This window comes from Silurus meridionalis, chromosome 6 (genome assembly GCF_014805685.1).
Source record: "Silurus meridionalis isolate SWU-2019-XX chromosome 6, ASM1480568v1, whole genome shotgun sequence".
NCBI lineage: Eukaryota > Metazoa > Chordata > Actinopteri > Siluriformes > Siluridae > Silurus > Silurus meridionalis.
This window is the reverse complement of record NC_060889.1, coordinates 11201526-11221488: the sequence shown is the minus strand read 5'-3', so window position 1 is coordinate 11221488 and position 19963 is coordinate 11201526. Positions and strand designations below refer to the sequence as shown.

General features: G+C 35.8%; 2 protein-coding genes and 1 long non-coding RNA gene across 7 annotated transcripts in view; 2 read left to right on the top strand and 1 right to left on the bottom strand.

The window, feature by feature from the left end:
• Positions 1-882: 882 nt before the first annotated feature.
• myl12.1 (myosin, light chain 12, genome duplicate 1) lies at positions 883-5024 on the bottom strand. The gene is made up of 4 exons (XM_046851180.1): positions 4877-5024; positions 3103-3311; positions 1902-2063; positions 883-1673 (listed from the first exon to the last, which is right to left on the bottom strand). The coding sequence occupies exons 2-4, from the start codon at positions 3287-3289 to the stop codon at positions 1501-1503; spliced, it is 522 nt and encodes a 173-aa protein (XP_046707136.1). The 5' UTR covers positions 3290-3311; positions 4877-5024; the 3' UTR covers positions 883-1500.
• LOC124387081 lies at positions 3321-10224 on the top strand. Of its 3 annotated transcripts, XR_006926082.1 has the most exons (5): positions 3321-4418; positions 7782-7845; positions 8708-8871; positions 9043-9162; positions 9310-10224. It is a non-coding gene; the product is annotated as an uncharacterized LOC124387081 (long non-coding RNA). The 3 variants fall into 3 exon arrangements; XR_006926081.1 differs by having other exon boundaries at positions 8807-8871; positions 9043-10224; XR_006926080.1 differs by having other exon boundaries at positions 9043-10224.
• A 516-nt stretch (positions 10225-10740) lies between these two features.
• Positions 10741-19963, top strand: part of myom1b (myomesin 1b) — a 33961-nt gene continuing 24738 nt past the window's right edge. For all 3 annotated transcript variants that reach the window (XM_046851179.1, XM_046851177.1, XM_046851176.1), the window contains exons 1-9: positions 10741-10880; positions 11397-11606; positions 14151-14285; positions 14569-14743; positions 15824-15981; positions 17020-17112; positions 17859-17947; positions 18189-18233; positions 18942-18965. In XM_046851179.1, coding sequence (XP_046707135.1) covers positions 11467-11606; positions 14151-14285; positions 14569-14743; positions 15824-15981; positions 17020-17112; positions 17859-17947; positions 18189-18233; positions 18942-18965 — 859 coding nt within the window. In that variant the 5' untranslated portion in view covers positions 10741-10880; positions 11397-11466. The remainder of the gene's footprint in view (positions 10881-11396; positions 11607-14150; positions 14286-14568; positions 14744-15823; positions 15982-17019; positions 17113-17858; positions 17948-18188; positions 18234-18941; positions 18966-19963) is intronic.

The window sequence follows — 19963 nt, the reverse complement described above, 5'->3', positions numbered from 1 at the left end:
GCCCCTCCTCTGCACATGTCCAAACCATCTCAATCACACCTCCCTCACCTTGTCTCCAAAACGTTCTGCATGCGCTCTCCCCTCTAATAAACTCATTTCTAATCCTGTCCATCCTCATCGTCACTCCCAACAAAAACCTCAACATCTTCAGCTCTGCTACCTCCAGCTCCACCTCCTGTCTTTTACTCAAAAGTGTCCACAAACAAAAACTACACAATACCTTACTTTATTCTGATGATTGTGTCTAAACAACATTCATATAGCTTTTTCTTACAATCTTGTAATAATAAAATAGTTCTTCTACTTCTTTCAGCTTCTCCCATTAGGGGTCTCCACAGCAGATCATCCATCTCCAAACCCCCTGTCTTCTACATCTGCATCTTTTAACCCAACTACCTGCATGTCTACATGTTTGTAATAACACGAGTTAGATTAAGATTTATATAATTGTTTATTCATTTGATAATGAAAGTTGCTGTTTTTTATGCTGCTACACTCTGCTGCTTTTGTGGATTGAACAATTTTATGAACACATTTATCAACACTGAATTATTTCTAATCTTCTACATACACACTACGTCACTAATGTATCTGCAATTTAAATTAAATATATTTTTGAATATGAACTTTTTTCATACGCTAACCCTAGTTTTGAAAGCTGTAGAATTCCAGAAGAACTAAGCCCAAGCAAGCTGGAGCATGCTGACTGGTATGAGGGGGGAAACAGCTTTGGTATGTGGGGGAGAAAAGCACTCGTGTATAATCTTACTGCACAATCAGAGAGGTTTACCTGAACACATAAGCACACAATCTGAAATAAAAAAGGCCCCTTCACCTTCTTGAAAAAAGAAATGTTGCTAAATAAATAGAGAAAAGCCAGTAGACGTTTCAGTTTAGGTGATTTATTGAAAAAAAGTTCATATTTATTATAAAATGTAAAAATTTAGCTAGATCGGTACATAACAGCAAATATGCTTATGGACCCCACCACCTCTTCACATTTTACCACGTTAAAGCACTGAGAAACTAGACCTCCAGAAGGTCCAAGACTGTTATGTGCAGTTCTGCTGCATCTACATCAAGTGTTTGTTGTGTTTACTTAAAGGTACACTTTAGTGGGATAAACAATTAGGGACTAAAATACATAGATATAATCAAATATAATTAATAAAGGCATAAACACAACAGAATTAATTATGTTTAAAGTAACCCACTGTGAAACTTCCTCATACCCCAAAAACAAACAACTGTGCCAAGTCCAAATCTGGACACGTTCAAAAAACAGGGTGATATACATTAACACGTGATTTGTCTTAAACTAAACACGTTTTCCCCCTTAAAGTTTACCTTTAAATAAATCACACACAAACAAAAAGCAGCCTGGCAGATTTTTGAGGTTGGCATTTATCTCAGAATATTTCCAGAATCGTTAGGTAAAGCTCCTTTAAGTGAGAACGAAGATTAAAAGGAAAGACTAGAGACGCGTGGAGGTTTCTGTATTTAGTCGTCCTTGTCTCTGGCTCCGTGTTTGAGGATACGCGTGAACTCCACATAGTTAAAGTTGTTCTTCTTGTCGATTGGGGCTTCCCTGAAGAGCTCGTCGACCTCCTCATCTGTGAAGCGGTCACCCATTGTGGTCAGAAGCTCCCGCAGGTAGTCTTCCTGGATAAAGCCTGAGTAGACAAGAATGGTTTGTGAACAGATGATCGATTAAACAAAGTGTAGATTACAGAATTCAATAGTTCAATAATGTTTATTAACAAACACAAACATAAATGTTCTGAAATGTTCAAACATAAAACGTGCTGTTTTTCCAGGATCTAGAACAAGCATCTATTATTTCTGAAAACTAAATTAAATAATCTGTGGTCTGTAAGATTCTGCAGGTTAAATGCGCTTACCGGTTCCTTCTTCGTCAAAGCAGGCGAAGGCGTTACGGATTACATCTTCTGGGTCAGTGCCGTTCAGTTTCTCTCCAAACATAGTGAGGAACATTGTGAAATTAATAGGCCCAGGAGCCTCAGTCATCATCTCCTCCAAATAGGCTTCAGTCGGGTTCTTACCTGAATATTAAATAAAGAGAGAAATCTGAATAAGGTGTGGAACAGCACAATAAAAAACACGTGTAACGATACACAAATTTTAATATTTTACAAACCAAAAATAGATGTTGAAAGAAATGTTGGAATTTTTAGTAATTTCTCTACAGATCACTACAAATCATATTTGGTATACTGCACAAAAACAAGACATTCAAACTGCATATAGGTTTCATTTCAACTCGCAATACTAATGCAACAGCCGAATTCACACTCTGTAAACATGCTACAAAACTTTGAGCATAAGTGTAAATCTAAGTGTGAGATGAAACCTGTTAAAACATTTATCTGCAAGCTAATAGAGACCTTTGCTTGCAGACTGCAAAACAAATGATACTCCATGCTTATCGAACATGTCACCACATGAATCATGCCAGGTGTGAAGTTCCAGAGTAGTAAAAGCTTAACAAGGAAGAACTCGTAAGAGGTTTCTTTTCAGCACTGCTTTTGTCAAGGCCAAGTCCATTCAGCCAAACAATTTAAACATACTGTTTTTAGGTGTTCATGATATACCATTGGCTTCCATGGCAAACACCCTGTATAACACTTCAGAAACTATAAGAAACTGTGGTTTGCCTCTAAAATATTAATTGGTACATTCAGGTAGTGCTTAACTATTACAGATATGCAGTTATACCCAATACAACCTTCATGTAATTAGCTACCCAAAGTGACAGAGCACAAAAGGCCACACCCACTTGAGAGATGGCCATAACTTCTGACATACTCCACCTATTCCTGTCCGGAGAGTTAACTTGTTACCTCATCTGGTATGAAGTCAAACAAACCCTAAACAGAAACTCCCTACCACAAGTTCATTCTAATCAGAATCAGACAAACATGTCAGAAACTTTTTTAACAGTAGTTTATACATTTCACAAAAACTTGCAGAATGCAAAAGAAAAATAAATGATACCCAACTCTTTGCCACATGCATATTGTACACAAAATGTCTGCATGATACCGAAAATGATAAAAGATACAAAAAAAATAAATAAATTACCCAGAGAGGCCAGCATGTCATGCAGATCTTCCTTGTCCACAAAGCCGTCACGGTTCTGATCGATCATGTTAAAGGCTTCCTTGAACTCCTGGATCTGTGACTGATCGAACATGGCAAAGACGTTGGAGGTCGCACGCTGAGGGCGCTTCCTCGCGGTCTTTGCCTTCACACGACTTTTGCTGGACATCTTGCCTCTGCTGTGATATTACCTAAGAGCAAAAACAAAACAAAAAACAGCAGATTAACGAAAGTTTGGAGAGGAGATTTTTATTGAATATTTTTTTACTTGTTAAAGGAAGGGGAGCGGGGCAGCCTTTGTCTGGCAAAGCGCAAGAGAAATGTACCAAGACAATGATGACATAATGCAAAATATCCAAAGTGGTTAAGATGACTGACGTGTTTCCTTACCACAGAGAAACATAAGAACAAAATCAAGTGCAAAGTAGATTTCAGGAAATCTTTTCAAAAGAACTATAGGCTCGATGGACACAACAGGAATGCCCATTTCCTGCTTGCATGTTTTTCAAGCATTAAAAACACCAACATCACCAGGCCTCCATGAGATTGTGAGGATGTCATGATGACTAACAAGAGCCATTTATACCAGACCAGTTGCCACACTCGTATGGAAGAAATTTGCTCGATAGACTCTTGTTGTTCTAAACCACTCTGTTTAATCAGCATGCAGGAATTCGCTCTTTGTAACACAAAACAGCTACGCTTTTAGGAAAGGAGAGGGCAGTTTCACAATACTGATGAAGCACAAAAAAAAAAAAAAAAAAACACATCAGCATCGGGAACATATTACAGATCGGAGAAGGATAAATGTATTTTCTCAGTTTAGGCTACACACACACACACACACACACACACACACACACACACACACTACACAGCCAGTGGAAGCCCTTTCTCAACTTTAACAACCAATTTAACAATATTTATATACATAAGATTAAAGCATGATGATACATTTTAACACGTGTTGGGCCTGGATTTAGATTTCTTTTTTTTGCCTTTTACCAAACACATTTCTCCTTTTTATTTTATAATATCAGCCCTGATTTCATTTAAAATATATATGAGAAGTAAAATATGAACATGATCACACTGTGCTTATACCGAATATATCAAACACTAAACTTTCAGCAAAAGGATGGCAAAAGCAGACAACTGAACACGTTGAGTGATTTGTGTTTTGCTTGTTTTACTCCCACTTGTAAAGACACGATCAGATCGTTTACACTACAAATGCATTCCTATAGAAGGCCGTGAGCCAGTGGAAATGAACTGGATCAAAGATTAACTAAAGCTCGGTGAGTGTATTACATTATTTATAAGGTAGCTAATAATATAGCATAAGATATAACGAAAAGTCAAGGTTTGATGTGCAACACCGAAAACCTTTCGACTGGAGTTATTTTGTTAGATTATATGATTCCGGTTATATCGCTCCACCGACAAGACATCGCTTACTGTGTAGTGTTCAAAAAATATAATATGCTACAAAAAATATCTGAAACGTCGTCGAAGAAATGGCAAGTCGATATACCAGTGACTTATATTTCTAATGAAAAATAATTACAAGTCAGTTACCTGACCGGCTCGTATCTCAACGGCTTAGCAAACCTTGCTAGCAAGAGCTAAATCGCTCCACCCAAACTGAATTTGACGAATACACTCAGAAACAGCTATGCACACAATTAATGCGAAAATACGTGTAACTCAGATAATAAAAATTAAAAAAATGAATATATGAGAACAAGACTCATACCTGAAACCAAAGAAACTGACGGCCTTCTCAACCACCGCCCAAACTTCCTGATAATCGGAGCGCCAGCTTCCGGACAGGATATCAAGATCAGCCCAACTAGGGTTATAGGGGTGTACAATATAGCTCGGGCTTTAAAAATAATACAAAAAACAAGAAATACGTTTTATCTAAAGCCCAGAACTAAATAATGAACGTTTTATTTCCTTATATACATAGTGACTGTATTTTGCATTGACGCTAATGAATGTGTTTACAAAAATAGATTATGAACACCCCTGTGTGCTGTTACTTAGTTTATCCAAGCCCAGTCAGAGTCTGGCCTACGTAGACTCTGCAACATGTCCATATATGGGGAGAGCTAATAGTCAGACACAAGACAATGAGAGTTTAGGAAAGCAGCTGTTTTCCTATTGTACCTTTATTTCAAACTTTAAATCATCCCTTCATTATTATCAAAATTTTTTAGGTAGAAAAAATCCACTTCAAAAATAGACAGAAAGCAGGTCAAATTAAATAATGACTAATCATTATAAAAGTACTGGCTGGTACCTGTATATGTATATAATATATATATAAATTCATTAACTTCACAAAATTGTCGGTTTGGCACAAATCGCCCCGTCTTACTGTCTTAAGTTTGTTTGTTTTCTGCATTAAATGTCGCACGTTACATCGTGCCCCAGTTAGTTTTGTGTACCCATCCTAATGTTGCCTTGTCATACTATATTTTGTGGTAAAACATATAATTCAACATTACAATACCACAAATATTGTGCTACAAATCTTACTAGTGCTTCCTTAAAGTTCCCTAACAAATCATCCTTGCTTGTGCAAGGTAACAAATTCAATACCAGGGTTAGAATTCCAAGCAAAATAAACAAACTAGGTTCAAGATCCAGTGTTGTGGTGTCAAAGAAAAAGGGCTTTATTCAGCAAAAAAACATAGTCAGGCAGTTCCATGGAAGCACCCAAAAACACAGTCAAAGCACAATAATATATACCATATACAGTATCGATATTTATATACCATCTTCTGCATCCTGTGTACCACCCATCATTCTTATATGTCAACTATTACCTCATCCACCCTTCCTTACTTTTAACTCTTTACTTTGGTAAAGGCCTTAGCCTGTTCATGACCCTCTAACATGGAAACCACCTCAAACCCTAACAACCTTTTCTTCTGCCACACTTATTACGCTTGAAAAATCACCCATTCAGTTAAGAGCAAGTACATAGTGCTCACTGTTGCTTCAAATATGCTGATATTAATCATGCATGAATCATTTATTTGAATATACTGATTTGTAATACACGCTAAAAACACTTAATAATGCAAAAGATAAAAAGCACTATAGTACAATTGCTGATGAAGTTGCCAACCCAAAGCTAGAAAAGTACAAAATTATAAAACCGGGCATATAAAACAAACTGAACACCTTTCCATTGCTATGATACACATTCTTTCATACTCATGCTCAGCCTCCAGCCAAACCCAGTCTTTCCCAGCCCAACATCTAATAGTTTGCACACACTATATGTAAAATACTACTCTCTATATATAAAAAACAAAGATGGTCAAATATATCCCACATTTTGTTTGTTAACCAACATTATACTGTTATTATTAAAAATCTTATACAGACAAAGTGTTCCTTTAGATGTTATGAGCCACAAAGGCTTCCATCATCATTGTAATACAAATCCCAAACCAGTTCATGCAGTGTATAGTGAGTCATTTAATTCCTGAAAGGCTTATGTGTGTGGTAAAAAAACAGGTGACACCAAACATGAAAAAAAGTGTGGCTGCTTGTTCCACAAAGGCATTTCTTTCTTGTTGCCAGCTATTTTGACAATAATGGCTGTATGTTAAGAACTTTTTAGGACAATACATTTATACTGCTATACAAGCGGCACATTGACTGCTCTGCAATATATCCAAGTTTTATTTCTATGGTATTGTCCCTTGAGAAGATATACTAAAATGGTTGCTGAAATGTGAGGTACTCACTTTTGTAAAACACTGCATATGTTTTGGCATTAATATATTTTGTTTGTACCACTCTGATTGCCTAGATAATCACAGATGCATCGGTGCAGTCGATACAACAATATGGCAATTAGTTTGTAAGGGAAATTCGGAAAGAAAATTAACCAAACAGCAATCAACTAGCAAATATCACTAATTTTTAATTACATCAATGATTAACAGAAAAGTGCTTTAACAGGGGGTTGAGCACTTAAAAAGAAACAATATGGCGGAACCCATAGTATTGTTTTGGCCTTACAATACTCATGATACTACTAAACACTAATGTGCAACACAAAAATATCCAATGTAAAAAAAAAAAAACATTGAGCAATAACAGAAAAGCCCCAGCAATGTTATAGTTGCAAATGCACATTTGGAAAGGCACTCATGTTGGCATTAAACAGCTCCACCAAGAATCATTAACAAAGTAATTTGACTGAATAAGTGTTTTGACACTGGAATGCCTGATCTTGATTGCACAACAAATCCAACTGGAATGCATGTGATTTCTTAATATCATATTTTATTTAATAAACTTATAGCTGGGTGAACAAAGACAAATAGGTTTTTTTTATTGTTAATTGTTAATTGTTAATTGTTAATTTTTTTTTTTTTAAGGAACCATGTTGGCCAGTTGGTTATTGTTCCAGTTCTGTTCCTATATCTGTTCCCAGTTCTGTTCTGTTCTGTCTTTCTATTAATTTATGGATGCTTAGTTTGCTGTATATCAGTAATGCAGTGTTACCTGCCCTTCCTGAAGCAAATTAAATATTTTTTCATTTTGTAGATGATGCAAAATGTATGGTAATCTATCCTATGACAAGATAGACTGTTTGCTATGGCTAATCCACCTATTTGCATGTGTTTGAACAGTGAAAGAAAACCAGAGAACTCAGAGGGAACACATCCAGTCAGTCATATGGATTCAAGCTGAGAGGTAGTAAGGTTTAAATATTAAACACACTGAAGCATTTTGGATGGGTACAGCCACAGAAGACATTTTAATCACATGGGGCCAAAGTACTGAGAACATTTATTTAAACTGAAAGTATAGATAATATGTCAATTGAAAGATTATCCAGGTAAAAAACTGTCAAGTGAACCAAAAAGTATAATTACAACATACCTATACACAAATCTTAAAATCAAATGTTTTCTTGTGACAAATAACTTATTTTAAAGATGCTTTCCTATGTAACTTATCTGTAGGTTTGTATGATTTAACATTACTTGAATAACTATAAGTAGCTAATGTTACCATTTGAGCAAAAACATTTCCTGTATGCTTTTTTCATTAGGTTTTTAGTTTTATTTAGAACACAAAGGACATGTCTCATTTTATGTTTATCTTTGTTTAATCTAGTATATTAATACATTTTCCTGGTTTAGAGGCAGGGGGCACTTGTCCTCCACTCTATGGTCTGATACTAGTCCATATTCAAAAGCACACAGATAACTAGAGAATGACCTCTTGCCTGATAAATGAAGATGGAACCTCTGGAGGCTTAAACAACATTTTATGGAGTGAAAAATATTTATTTTTGTCATAAAATAAGAGTAAAAGTATTAAATATCAGTAATGCCAATGTGAAGTATGAATATAACATAAACTGTTTTAATGTAGATTATTAAAAACAAAGTGCATATAGTCAGTTATTGTCCACCCTAGGTTTTAATACTAATGTGATATGAACTTCAGGATACAGTACATTGTAGTGGACACCATCTGCAAATTGGTTAAGGTGCTAATAAATGAGTGGTCTTCCCTACTATTATCTGTATTTCTCTGTGTCTTCCAGATTTGCTGGCACCTTTAATGAAAATTAACAAAACTGCAAATGTAAAATCTACTGTTAAAAATGTATTTGCACTGTTTTATCTGTCACATGACTTGACAGATCTTAGCAAGTCTGGCAGACATCGTGTCATCAGTGCCAACCCATCAGCTGAAACGTAAGCCCAGGTGATTTATCTCCATATCAGGATCTTTAGAGCTCCCTGGAACTCTCAGATCTCACCTTCTGTCAGTCCAAACAAGCTTAGAATAATCAACACTTCTTTTCCACTCACAAAGTTTATCTGAAACGCTAATGTTTATTTTTCTACCGATTTTTTTGTATTTCGATCCATACAGGCCACTCAGGTGCTTGTTCAGTCCCCTGTTATTTTGAGACCGGACTACTGCAACTTATTCCTGGCAGGTCTACCTTCGAGTGCAATTGACCCAAAATGCAGCTTGCAAGTTGTCAGCTTTGTAAGTTCTCCCCCACAATGCCATTGATTCTCTCCCTCCACTGACTTTCTGTGGAAATCCACATCAGATTTTGCCTACAAAGCCAGAAACAGACCAGCACCCAATTACCTCTAAGCACTTATCTCACCCCACACCATGTTCCCTCAGATTCTCCACCACTGCTTGAATGGTTCCACCATCTCTCAGGGAGCTTTCTCTATTTTGGCACCTAGGTGATGGAATATCCAAACAGCTGAGTAACTGTCAGTCCTTAAACAACATCTAAAGACCTTCATCTTCCTGAAGTGCTTACAGTGTTGTCTGTATGCCCAGTAAATTTTGCCTGGATAAAAGAGTTATGTTTTTTTATTGATGGTATTCTTAGTCCATGACCAAGTGAACCAGTATGAAGAGCTATTTACTGATAGAGATAAAGCACTTCAGCATATAACTCTACATCAGGGCATCTGGCAAATGGTAAATGATAACGACTTGTGTGGGCCAGCTGTTTTTAAATAAACAAATAAGTAAACATGAACCATACCTCAGAAACACTGAACAAAAACCAAGAGGTAAAATCGTCTGAAAGTTCCTCAAACTTAAACATTACAGGAAATTTCACAATTTTACTTACATAAAAGATAAAACATAAAGTGACCTTTTTTGCTTCTATCTCTATCTCTAGTTTCCACCATGTGAACTTTTCTGCCAAGGTTTTTCAAACATAATAAACACTGCACCTTCTATTCATATGTGGTTTCCACAAAATATCCCAGAGAAATAGGACATGGCTACAAAGTATACAGCATATCCTTGGGCTTGAAATCAATTAAGGAGAAAAATGAATTGCTTACATGCCAAGTTGTCAATTCTCTATCATTTCTCCTTAATAAAATCTTGTTTTTTTTTATTTTAAAGCCTTCCAGCATGGCACAGTTACACAAAAATGTATGTAATAATAAAAAAAAAAAAAACATGATTACACATTTACAAGGTCATAATGCAGAAATGGATCATTACAAAATACAATCAAATAGACTTTAGAACAGACAAACCCCAACCCCCAACCTCCACCCTCCACCTACCCCCTCAAACACACACTTTTGCATTGCACCATTGGTACGTAACTGAAGTAACAATAGCATGTGCTATTGTTAGTGTGGAACAAAGCTCTGTTGGCCAGTATGGCCTACTAGTTTCCCCCAGATGACTGATAAGTTTATATTTATGTACATGAAAAAAATGTTACGGTATTGTAAAAAAAAAAAAAAATAAGGCATTTGTGAAAATAATTGCGTCACACAGGTATAAGAGAGGCAGTGAAAGACTGATGGTGTGTAGGAAAGTGTGGTTCTTTCCATTCCATTTAACGTGTACAAATTGTCAGATTAACACCATACATCATTTTGTAAATATCATATATGGTTTCAATTAACCTTACTAAATGATTTCACATGATTACCTTATTAACCTATACCTTAATAATTAAGAGCCTATCTGTGTGACTGAGATAGTTGAGCTAGGGCTATATTTAACCCCTCTCTGGCCATAAAAGGTCTCGCGTGGGGCTGAGGCATGTCGTCCCGCCTCGGTATTATTTTGGTTGTTGGAGATTGCTTCTCCACTGCACAGTACTTTGCGTGAATTTTAAGCTTTGTTGATCCTCCCTCGGACCTGAAGCCATCCTGTTACCTCAGTGCTAGCTGAATTGATTTTCTACCCACAGAGCTTTGGATAAGGTAAAAACTATTCAATTTGTGTTGTTAACTTTGTATTGCATTGTTCTATGTAAAGGTTTGTTGTGTCAGATGCTCGGTAAATTATATAAAAAAATTTTATGCTGCATGATTTTGCCAAAATGCCCTTCGGATTTTGTCAGTGCATCATGGTCCTTTTGCATGTGCTTCCTGAATTTTAAACTTTTTTACCAAAGGTGTGGATTCACAGGCTCTTATGGGTGATTATATAAAATAATATTATCCCACAGACACAAGAATTTATCTGAGTAACTTCACCTTTGACATATGTCATAAAGTCATCTATTATTTGAACATTTTAATAGTTGTATAAATCCAATATTGATAGGACCTAAACCTAACACGACCTTTCTAGACATTTGAGAAAAAAATTAGGCATTGTAACATAGTAAATGACAAAAAAAGAACTTGACAATATGAGGTTCATTATTTCACTTATAAAATAAACCCCACCTCTGCTTATGCAGATATAACTGAACTCACTTAACTTGTGTGTAGAAACTTTAAAGCCTTCAGTGTAAGAGATCTTCAGAGCAGAAGCTAGGCACTGAGCTATAAGGAGAAGGCGATGTCTGGATCGATCCCATTCTACCAGAAGCACCACCGTCACTATGACCGTGCTTACCGTAGTCGGGAGGCGCAGTCTACAGTCAGCCAATACCAGCAGAGCTCCAGCACTTACTCCGCCCACAGAAAAGACGCCAAAGGGTAAGCGATTAAGGAGTGAAATCCAAAAACTTAATCACGTCCCATCCTTAAACACTGGTTTAACATCTCCTTGGTCCAGTATATCACTGACCCAGTAATTCATTTCAGCTGAACATTCATTGCTGCCTTGCATTTCCCTGCATATCCCACTAAATATTCATCTAAATTCACCTAAAACCAAACAACTTGTCTGTGAATCCTGCATGCTTTATACATGTCTGTTTTGCCTTTGGTGGTGCCTGCTGAGACTGCTAGAATGTCTACAAATGTATTCCAGAACCATGTTCAGGTCTGGCTTGTGATGAGTCTGTGAAGAAGTGCAGGGCTTGTTGTTGTGTTTTTGATGTTTAGGTTGAAGTTTGATTTTATAGCGTGGTCAACCTTGGGTTTCGCTTTGTATTATTGTCAGTGCAAACACTGCATTTGCTAAAGTCTACATATTTGGTTTGTTTTTATTAAGACCAGCAGCCTGTTATTAGAGACCTTTAATATTGTATTTTAGCTTCTCGACAAACATACTGTATGCTGGGTATTTTGTACCAAGGTCTACAAAAGTTTGTCTGTTTTTATATGAGTTGCATAAATATTGGTTCGATAAGAGGTTTTGGGTCGATGAAGATTTAATTGTTTGTACATACAAAAGGTTGGATTTTATTGCAAAGATTGGTTTGAGTGTAACTGAAATTATTTGGTTGGATTTTTGGTTGGCCCTGAATTCTTATATTCAGGGCCGATCTGAAATAAAATCAAGTTCATATTTACTAGACTTGACATGGCACTTTGTCTGCATTGTCTTCATATTACCTAGTTTTTGGGGGCATACTGATGACTTTAATCTGGATTTTGATTTTATATGGTTTTTATGCAGATTGTCATACACAAATTAGCTTAATCAGAGTGCCTTGTCTGTGAAAAAGTAACCATATGGATGCTTATTATGAAAAACCTGGTTAAAAAATAGAGAAACTATGTATGCTTTAAAAGAAGGAAAACAAAAATATCAATTCAAAAACAAACAAACAAACAAACAAAAAACTCTTACTTAGCTACAAACTGACAATTTGCTTCAAAAAAATCAGAAGTTAAAATATAACTTGTATTGCACTTAAAATATCAGCTCATTTTTCAGAAAAAGCCTTTATTATTATTATAGTTATTCAGTAACTGCCTTTACTGATTTAGCCACAACAGTGAAGCTAATAGGAATGATATATAGTTATGAGAGTGAGGAATGTAAATCTGGTGCTGCTGACAGGTCCTGGATGTTTAAGGGATTAATTGAATACCCAATTCATTGAAATGTGTTATTGTAGAGAGGTCGCTCAGTGGTCAAGGTCCTGTGGCTGAAATGTTGTGATTTCAAATCCTAGAGCTGTCAAAGTGTCACTGGGGTTCCTGTGGAAATGTACCAAACTTCATACAATCATATGCTTTTTACACACATCCCAAGGATTAAAAAAAATTAGTTTGAAGGACACTTCACATTGTCTTGTGTTTTGATGAATCAAAACACAATTTTAATGATAATAAACTATGATTTAAATGATAATAATAATGTAAGTGGGACTGGACATGTTACCACATTGTGCAGTGCAGTTAAACTACATTTGGCACAAAGGCTAATGTGGATTTAAAAAAATTGTAGTGTAAATTTCCAGGGTTATGATAAGTTTGCAAACCCTGGCAAAGAGAGATATTTAGCTGAGACTAAATGTTTTTTTTTCTATAAAATTATTTTAAACCCTTTCTGAAGTATGCTATATGGTATAGGCCAAACTAGGTAGTAAATAATATGGTAACACTGTTTTCATTATAACTTTAACACCATTTGGCATTTTAAATATTCAATACCACATGAAAAAAGTACTCTTTGCTCAATTTCCGCCGTTCTAAAAAATCTTCTTAAGCGATTCTAAGCCAATTTATTTGTTTCACAAGAAACTGTACAATATAACAGAACAATGCAACCTATGTGAAATATACAAGATTTTGTAAATAGTATATGGTTAGAAATCAGAAGGCTTAAAGCCCTTGGATCAAGACACCAATATCTGTTACACTGCCTGCCACTTTGTGCTAAGTTTATATGCACAGATTCTGTTGAGGTCTGAGTGGATAGTTTTACTCTCACTTGTACTTGCACCTCCCTCTTTACAGTCTGTAAATATACCTGTCTCTGTGAGAACTATACTATCATTCAATCCATATGCCAAGGTCGGAGTGTGCTTTGAGACCGGGACATTATGTGCTTGTGTAACTTTTCCAGAGTGGACTCTCTCAAACATGCTTCATAAATGTACAGTATTTCAACTCTAACAAACTTGGTTAGAGTATTGGTTTCTTATACCAATATTATTATTAGGATATTAGTAAATATTACTAAAGGGCATTGACTTACTTCCCTCCTTTACCCATCTAATCCATAATTCTGCATTTCTCCCACATTCCTTTTACTCGCCAACATACTATATATATATTCCCTCACCATGTTTTTGCTTACCAGACATTTACTTATGTATAATATTTTTGCTGTGGGCATTTTAGCATTAGAGATACCACCTTCACTTCTCTGGATGAGACGGGGGTGAGTCCTCAGTCAAAGAGATCCAAGCCCACCTACCTGGCTGTGGACAGAGAGAACCAGATTATAGGCTATGTGGTGCCCATCTTCAGGGGAAGGTATGAGCCAGGACTTATGGGACTGCGCATAGTCTTATATATGGGGGAAATGAGCAGGTTTTGAACTGCAGGAATGAAGAAAATCTGTTGATACTATTTTTTAGAAACAGATATGATACTTAGATATTAGCAATAATAAATACAGCATCAGTGGTATGTGGAAGTCTGAAAAAAGGCTTTCACATTAAAATATGTTATATGTATGTATATGAGTATATATGCTGTGATGATACTGACATCCCAATCAACACCTATTCCTCCACCCTCACCTTCTCCACCCAAGTCAAGAGTTTGCGAGTGGTCTGTCAGACACTGAAGAAGCTCGGGCTAAACAGAGTGCTGGTTACCTGGCCCGCAGGGACCTCTTCACCAGCGGGGTGGAGATGGAACGCATGGAGCACAAGTCTCACAGAACCGTCATGAGGGAGTCTGCAGAACGCATTTCCCTCAACAAGAGGGTCAGTGCAGATCGGGAGCACAATCATGGTCACAATTATTCTCTCCAGATCAGTAATACATGACTTAATAACTGAGTGTGATGTAGAAAGAAGAAGCATAACCATTATCGTAAAGGCCTGTATTGTGACTAAAACAATGTTACACTGATATTTGATAACATGTTCTTATATATTTGTAATGCTTCAGGTCATTATGTAGATCATGTCTTTTGATTCTATGTAAGTAGTGTATACATGTAAAAAGACACTAGTGAGTAGGACTTTTGCATTCATGCAGCTGATTAATTATTATTTTTAAATTGCTTTGGCCATTTGTTTTTTCATGCGCTAAAATCTGTATTTGGTTTTATTTACATTTAATTAGAGCCAGTCTCTCCAAAATGAATAGGATTTTCATTATATATATATATATATATATATATATATATATATATATATATATATATATATATATATATATATATATGTATAGTATGTCAGGATAATCAATGGTAATTATAGCAATTATATTATAAGAGTCACACACATTATAGTTTTGCTTGAAATATTTTTTTATGCAATTAAATTGTGCATCACTGCACTGGAAAGTTTAGCTGTGTCTCTATACTGGCAAGCCCTATTATCTTGAGAGAGAGAGAGAGAGAGAGAGAGAGAGAGAGAGAGAGAGAGAGAGAGCATAATTTCTTCATTCAGATTCGTGGAGTAATAATTCGTCCCACCGTTGTGCCAGATGCCTGAGGTTTCTTAAGACACAGCAGCAGTGCACTGTTGTCTCTGGACTGTGTGCTAATGTTATGAATGAGGTTGTAAGCTAAAGGAAAGCTTAAATTAGACTTCTATCATATAATGATAAAAACTACAAAGACCTGTCCTATGAGTAAATGAAACCTACTATAGATTGAACAAACAATAACGAAGCATGATGTCTGTCAAACTTACTGTGCTGTTTTCATGTTTGTGTTCATGTTAAACATGCGAATATGAATGGTGCATGCTGAATGGTATGGTATAAATGTTTGCATTATTTATAAACAAAATCTTAGCTCTATATCAAGCCTGTGTGTGACCACATGCCTGTAGATCCATGACAACGAGGAGTATCACAAGCACCTGAACAAGGATAACCTAATGCATCCACCGGAGTTTGTGATCAAGCCCCGCTCACACACTGTGTGGGAAAAACAGTGTGTGCGGCTGCACTGCACGATTACAGGATGGCCTGAGCCCCGGACTGTGTGGTAAGCAACACACACACACACACACACACACACACACACACACACACACACACACACACACACACACACACACATATCATGGTAACTTGAGGAAACCCCTTAAGTGCAGTTGAGTGGCTTAGAGTGAACAGATTTTATAAGGATCTGACTATACAGTGGGTTGCATAACTATTTACTCCCCCATTGAGCTTATCCAAATTATTACAAATACTGGAGATGGCAAAGAGATGACATATATTTTGAAAATGAGTCAAAAGTCAGTGTTTGTCAGAGAAGTAATCAGAACAATGTTTTGCAATTGTTTTGATAGCACTTTATTCTTTACTCATGATGTTTGTTGAGGCATAATTCTGTAACAAACTCTGTGGCCTACCAGGAACAGCTGTATTTATACTGGGATCAAATGACATGTTAATTGCAAACAGGTGGACATCATTTAACTAACTATGTGACTTCTGATGGCAGCCGGCCATTGTACCAGAACATTTATGTAATCTCAAGCTTGAAGTTTTTGTTGTTGTTGTTGCTGTAAATAAATGAGCAAATATTATTGATTTTCTTACTCACATTTTATTACACTGGGTTATTTTATGTTTACATATAATCTGAATTAAGAAAATTTTAGTTCAAGGGGGAAATACTTATGCAATGTTATATATGAGCAATCATTAGCAAAGATGGATATGTTATATGACTGAAATATGAACTGACTGGTGTCACCCCAGCACCCCCACAAACACACACTTTAATACTAATGTCCCCACTATTAAACTATATGGAACACATCCCATAGCTACAAGAAAACATAGATCTGCTATGAATTATGATGGCACACACAACTCTCATAACCAGGAATAGCTGCATAATATAACAAAAAAACAAACAAAAAAAATTATGAAATAACTTGTTCAATTTATACTTGTTCAGTTGCAACACTGCCTTTTTCCCTTTGAGTTTTAGTCTTTATTCTTTTATCTCTGACATTTCTCCTTTTCTTCTCTCTATAATGATTCTCCTTCCATGCCACCCATCAAACAGGTACAAGAACAATGTTACCATTGATCCAATGGCTCATCCAGGGAAGTACAAAATAGTGAGCAGCTACAACGTCCACTCTCTGGAGATTAACAAGTAATCATACTCATAAACCCACATGCACATACAAACACGTATACAAGACCATCCACACCTGTTATTACCATTTATCTTAGTACGTCAAAACATCCTAAATCTTTACTGATCTCATTGGATTATAGGTCCAGCAAGGGAAAATAAAGCATAGCAAACACAGTCACACAGGAGACTGCGCCACTAGAACCATGACACCAGAGCTTACACTGACGAAAACCAAACAGCTGAGCTTAAATAGTTGTAAATTACCATTGTCCATACTGTAACCACAGTCCTGCATAGTTCATAGTTCATGCAAATAGTGATACATGATCCAAACCTTCCTCTGCCAGTTGGCAATAACCTGAGGGACACCTAAAAAACCCATGCATCCTTAGCATTCCTTCCCTCTTAGACTGGTATCTGTCTCTTTGTCTCACCTACTAGTCTACACACTCGTACACACAGGCTATAAATACATATCTACTTTACACTATGGTTGAATATTCGGTTTTTGTGCTCTTACATTCTAAATACATTGGAGTCAAAGTTCATGGGCTACATGATAGATTACAGTGCTGGTAAAATGATCCAGCCCTGGTCTGGTGATATCACTGCTTGCAATCTATTTTTGTCAGTTGAAAATTCATTTTGGTTGTGATACATGGAAGACATACAGAGTTTACAATGATTTACAGTGCATTGATTCATGTGTATGTGACAGTGCGGTGTGTACGTGAATGTCACATGTCTTTCTGTCTTTTTAGATGTGACTTTGATGACACTGCTCAGTATCGTGTGTCTGCCATGAACAGCAAGGGGGAGCTTTCGGCTTTTGCCTCTGTTGTGGTCAAAAGTATGTCAAAGATTATACCAGAATTTAAAGAAAATTCTTATAAATATAGTTTTGTTAGGCATTTCAAAGTCCTGGGATTAATGTATAAATATATATCAATTTTAATTATTCAAAATTACTCATCTTATTTATTATTATGTGCAGTATGATTTTGATCGCAATAAAGAAAATCTTGGTTTTTGATATAGGATGTATGTAATTGGCTTGATATTAAGAAATTCTTCGTTTGTTTAACATTTAGGATTCAAGGGTGAAGTTGACGAGTCTTTTCCAGCTCCCAGACTCTGTAAGTTTCCAGTGGTTGGGTGTCCTTTCTATCAAAACTTAAAAATAGTTCAACTTTAAAGTAGGGCTGGCAATCGATTAAAACAAATTACTTGTAATTAATTGCATGGTTGTCATAAGTTAATTTGTGATTAATCGCAACTTTATAGCACACAATCTGTTCTAAAAGTTTTTTAAAATAATTCATAATAAAAAAAAAGTTTGAACATGGGCGAGGTCAAATATGGATGCTTAATGCAAATGTCTGTTCATTATTAGTGAAACCAAACTCAACATAGAGCATGATGACAAAATATTCTTGTAAATGTTTTAAAGTAATTATGGTGTTTTAAATTACATAAATCATTAGGACACCAAATGGAACTTTTATGTTTCCACATGGACGGTTTTTATTGCTGGATACCAAATGTTTAATGATACATTTTTTTTTAAAGATCTGATTAAAGAAAGGATGTTGTGTTTTTTACATTTATTATTAATATTTTTTATAAAAATGGGCAAACAAAAATGCCTGCTGCATTAATCACTCGTTAATAAAATTAGTGCAGATAAAATGACTTTGCCATAATGTGTTATTAAAGCGTTAATTTTGACAACTCTTCTTTAAAGTTGTTGTGCTTTGGTAATGTTAAGGAGAAGTACAGCAGCCAGTCAAAGGCTAATGTTACTGATGCTAACAGCTGTTTTGTTTCTCATGTACTGGGTGCAGATAAAAAATGGTCCGGCTCTGGAGGTAACTGGGTTAATACATTTTTTTTTGTGTTCAGTTCTCTAAGCACTGCATGCCCTCCACCGGTCAATATTGCATGATCACTCTCAGTCCAAGTTTTGTTTTAAACTTGAAGCGGTGTGAAACTCCAAAAACTAAAGATGCTGATAGTTTAGGTTCTGTATCTTTAGAGATATTGATGATTTTTCCAGATAAAAAAAATAAAATAAAATAAAAAAAGCTACAGTATGTACGATTTTGGGATTGTTTTTTTGTTTGGTAGAACAATGCTAGTATAAGATCCTAGCTGCAGAATATTCCATAATGTTGGTTGTGAAATACTGTTCTTCAACACCCAGATTAATGTCAAGGCTCACAAACGCAGAGAGAATTCAAAGCAAATAGTGGCTAAATAGTAAAACCTCATTTTTGAATAGTTTAAAATATATATAATATTTGTTTGAGCATATGAATAAAAAGAAATAATAAAGACCTCTTGTCCTAAGATGCCATCAGGCAGTTAATCATGCAGCAGTGCTCATGATTTATAGATTTTATGGTTACCTGTGCATATTCTACACATTTAAAAAATAACAATAAACCAGTGTAAACTACTCACTTCATTAAAACTTAATGAAATCATAATGTAGGAATGAATATGGGGGTTCTTTCTGGATTTGATCTCCCCAGATTAAGCTAATCTGATAACAATAGCTAGCTAACTATAATACATTGTAAAGAATTCAAATGCAAATATAATCGTTTTAGAAAATACATGGGAATTTTTTAAAAATGTATTTAGTTATTCTGATTTCCAGTATGTCAAATATAGCTTAAAGATGGACACAACGTTTATATAATTATAGTATTCTAATATTTCCCTTTTGCAGTGTAGTGCTCCATTGCAGCACCCCTAATGGCCAAAGGCTGTTACAGCACTATGATTTACTATTATAGGAAGTCAGGAGAACTACAAAAATCCTACGCACTGTAGCTTGATTATTTTAAATATTACATTCTCT

Excerpts from the sequence above, each read along its gene's own strand:
- myl12.1 (XM_046851180.1), bottom strand. The coding sequence starts at position 3,289 with ATGTCCAGCAAAAGTCGTGTGAAGGCAAAGACCGCGAGGAAGCGCCCT. Across the intron at positions 2,064-3,102 it reads TGACATGCTGGCCTCTCTGG|GTAAGAACCCGACTGAAGCC; the intron begins GTAATTTATTTA and ends TTTAATATTCAG. Across the intron at positions 1,674-1,901 it reads CTTTGACGAAGAAGGAACCG|GCTTTATCCAGGAAGACTAC; the intron begins GTAAGCGCATTT and ends TTGTCTACTCAG.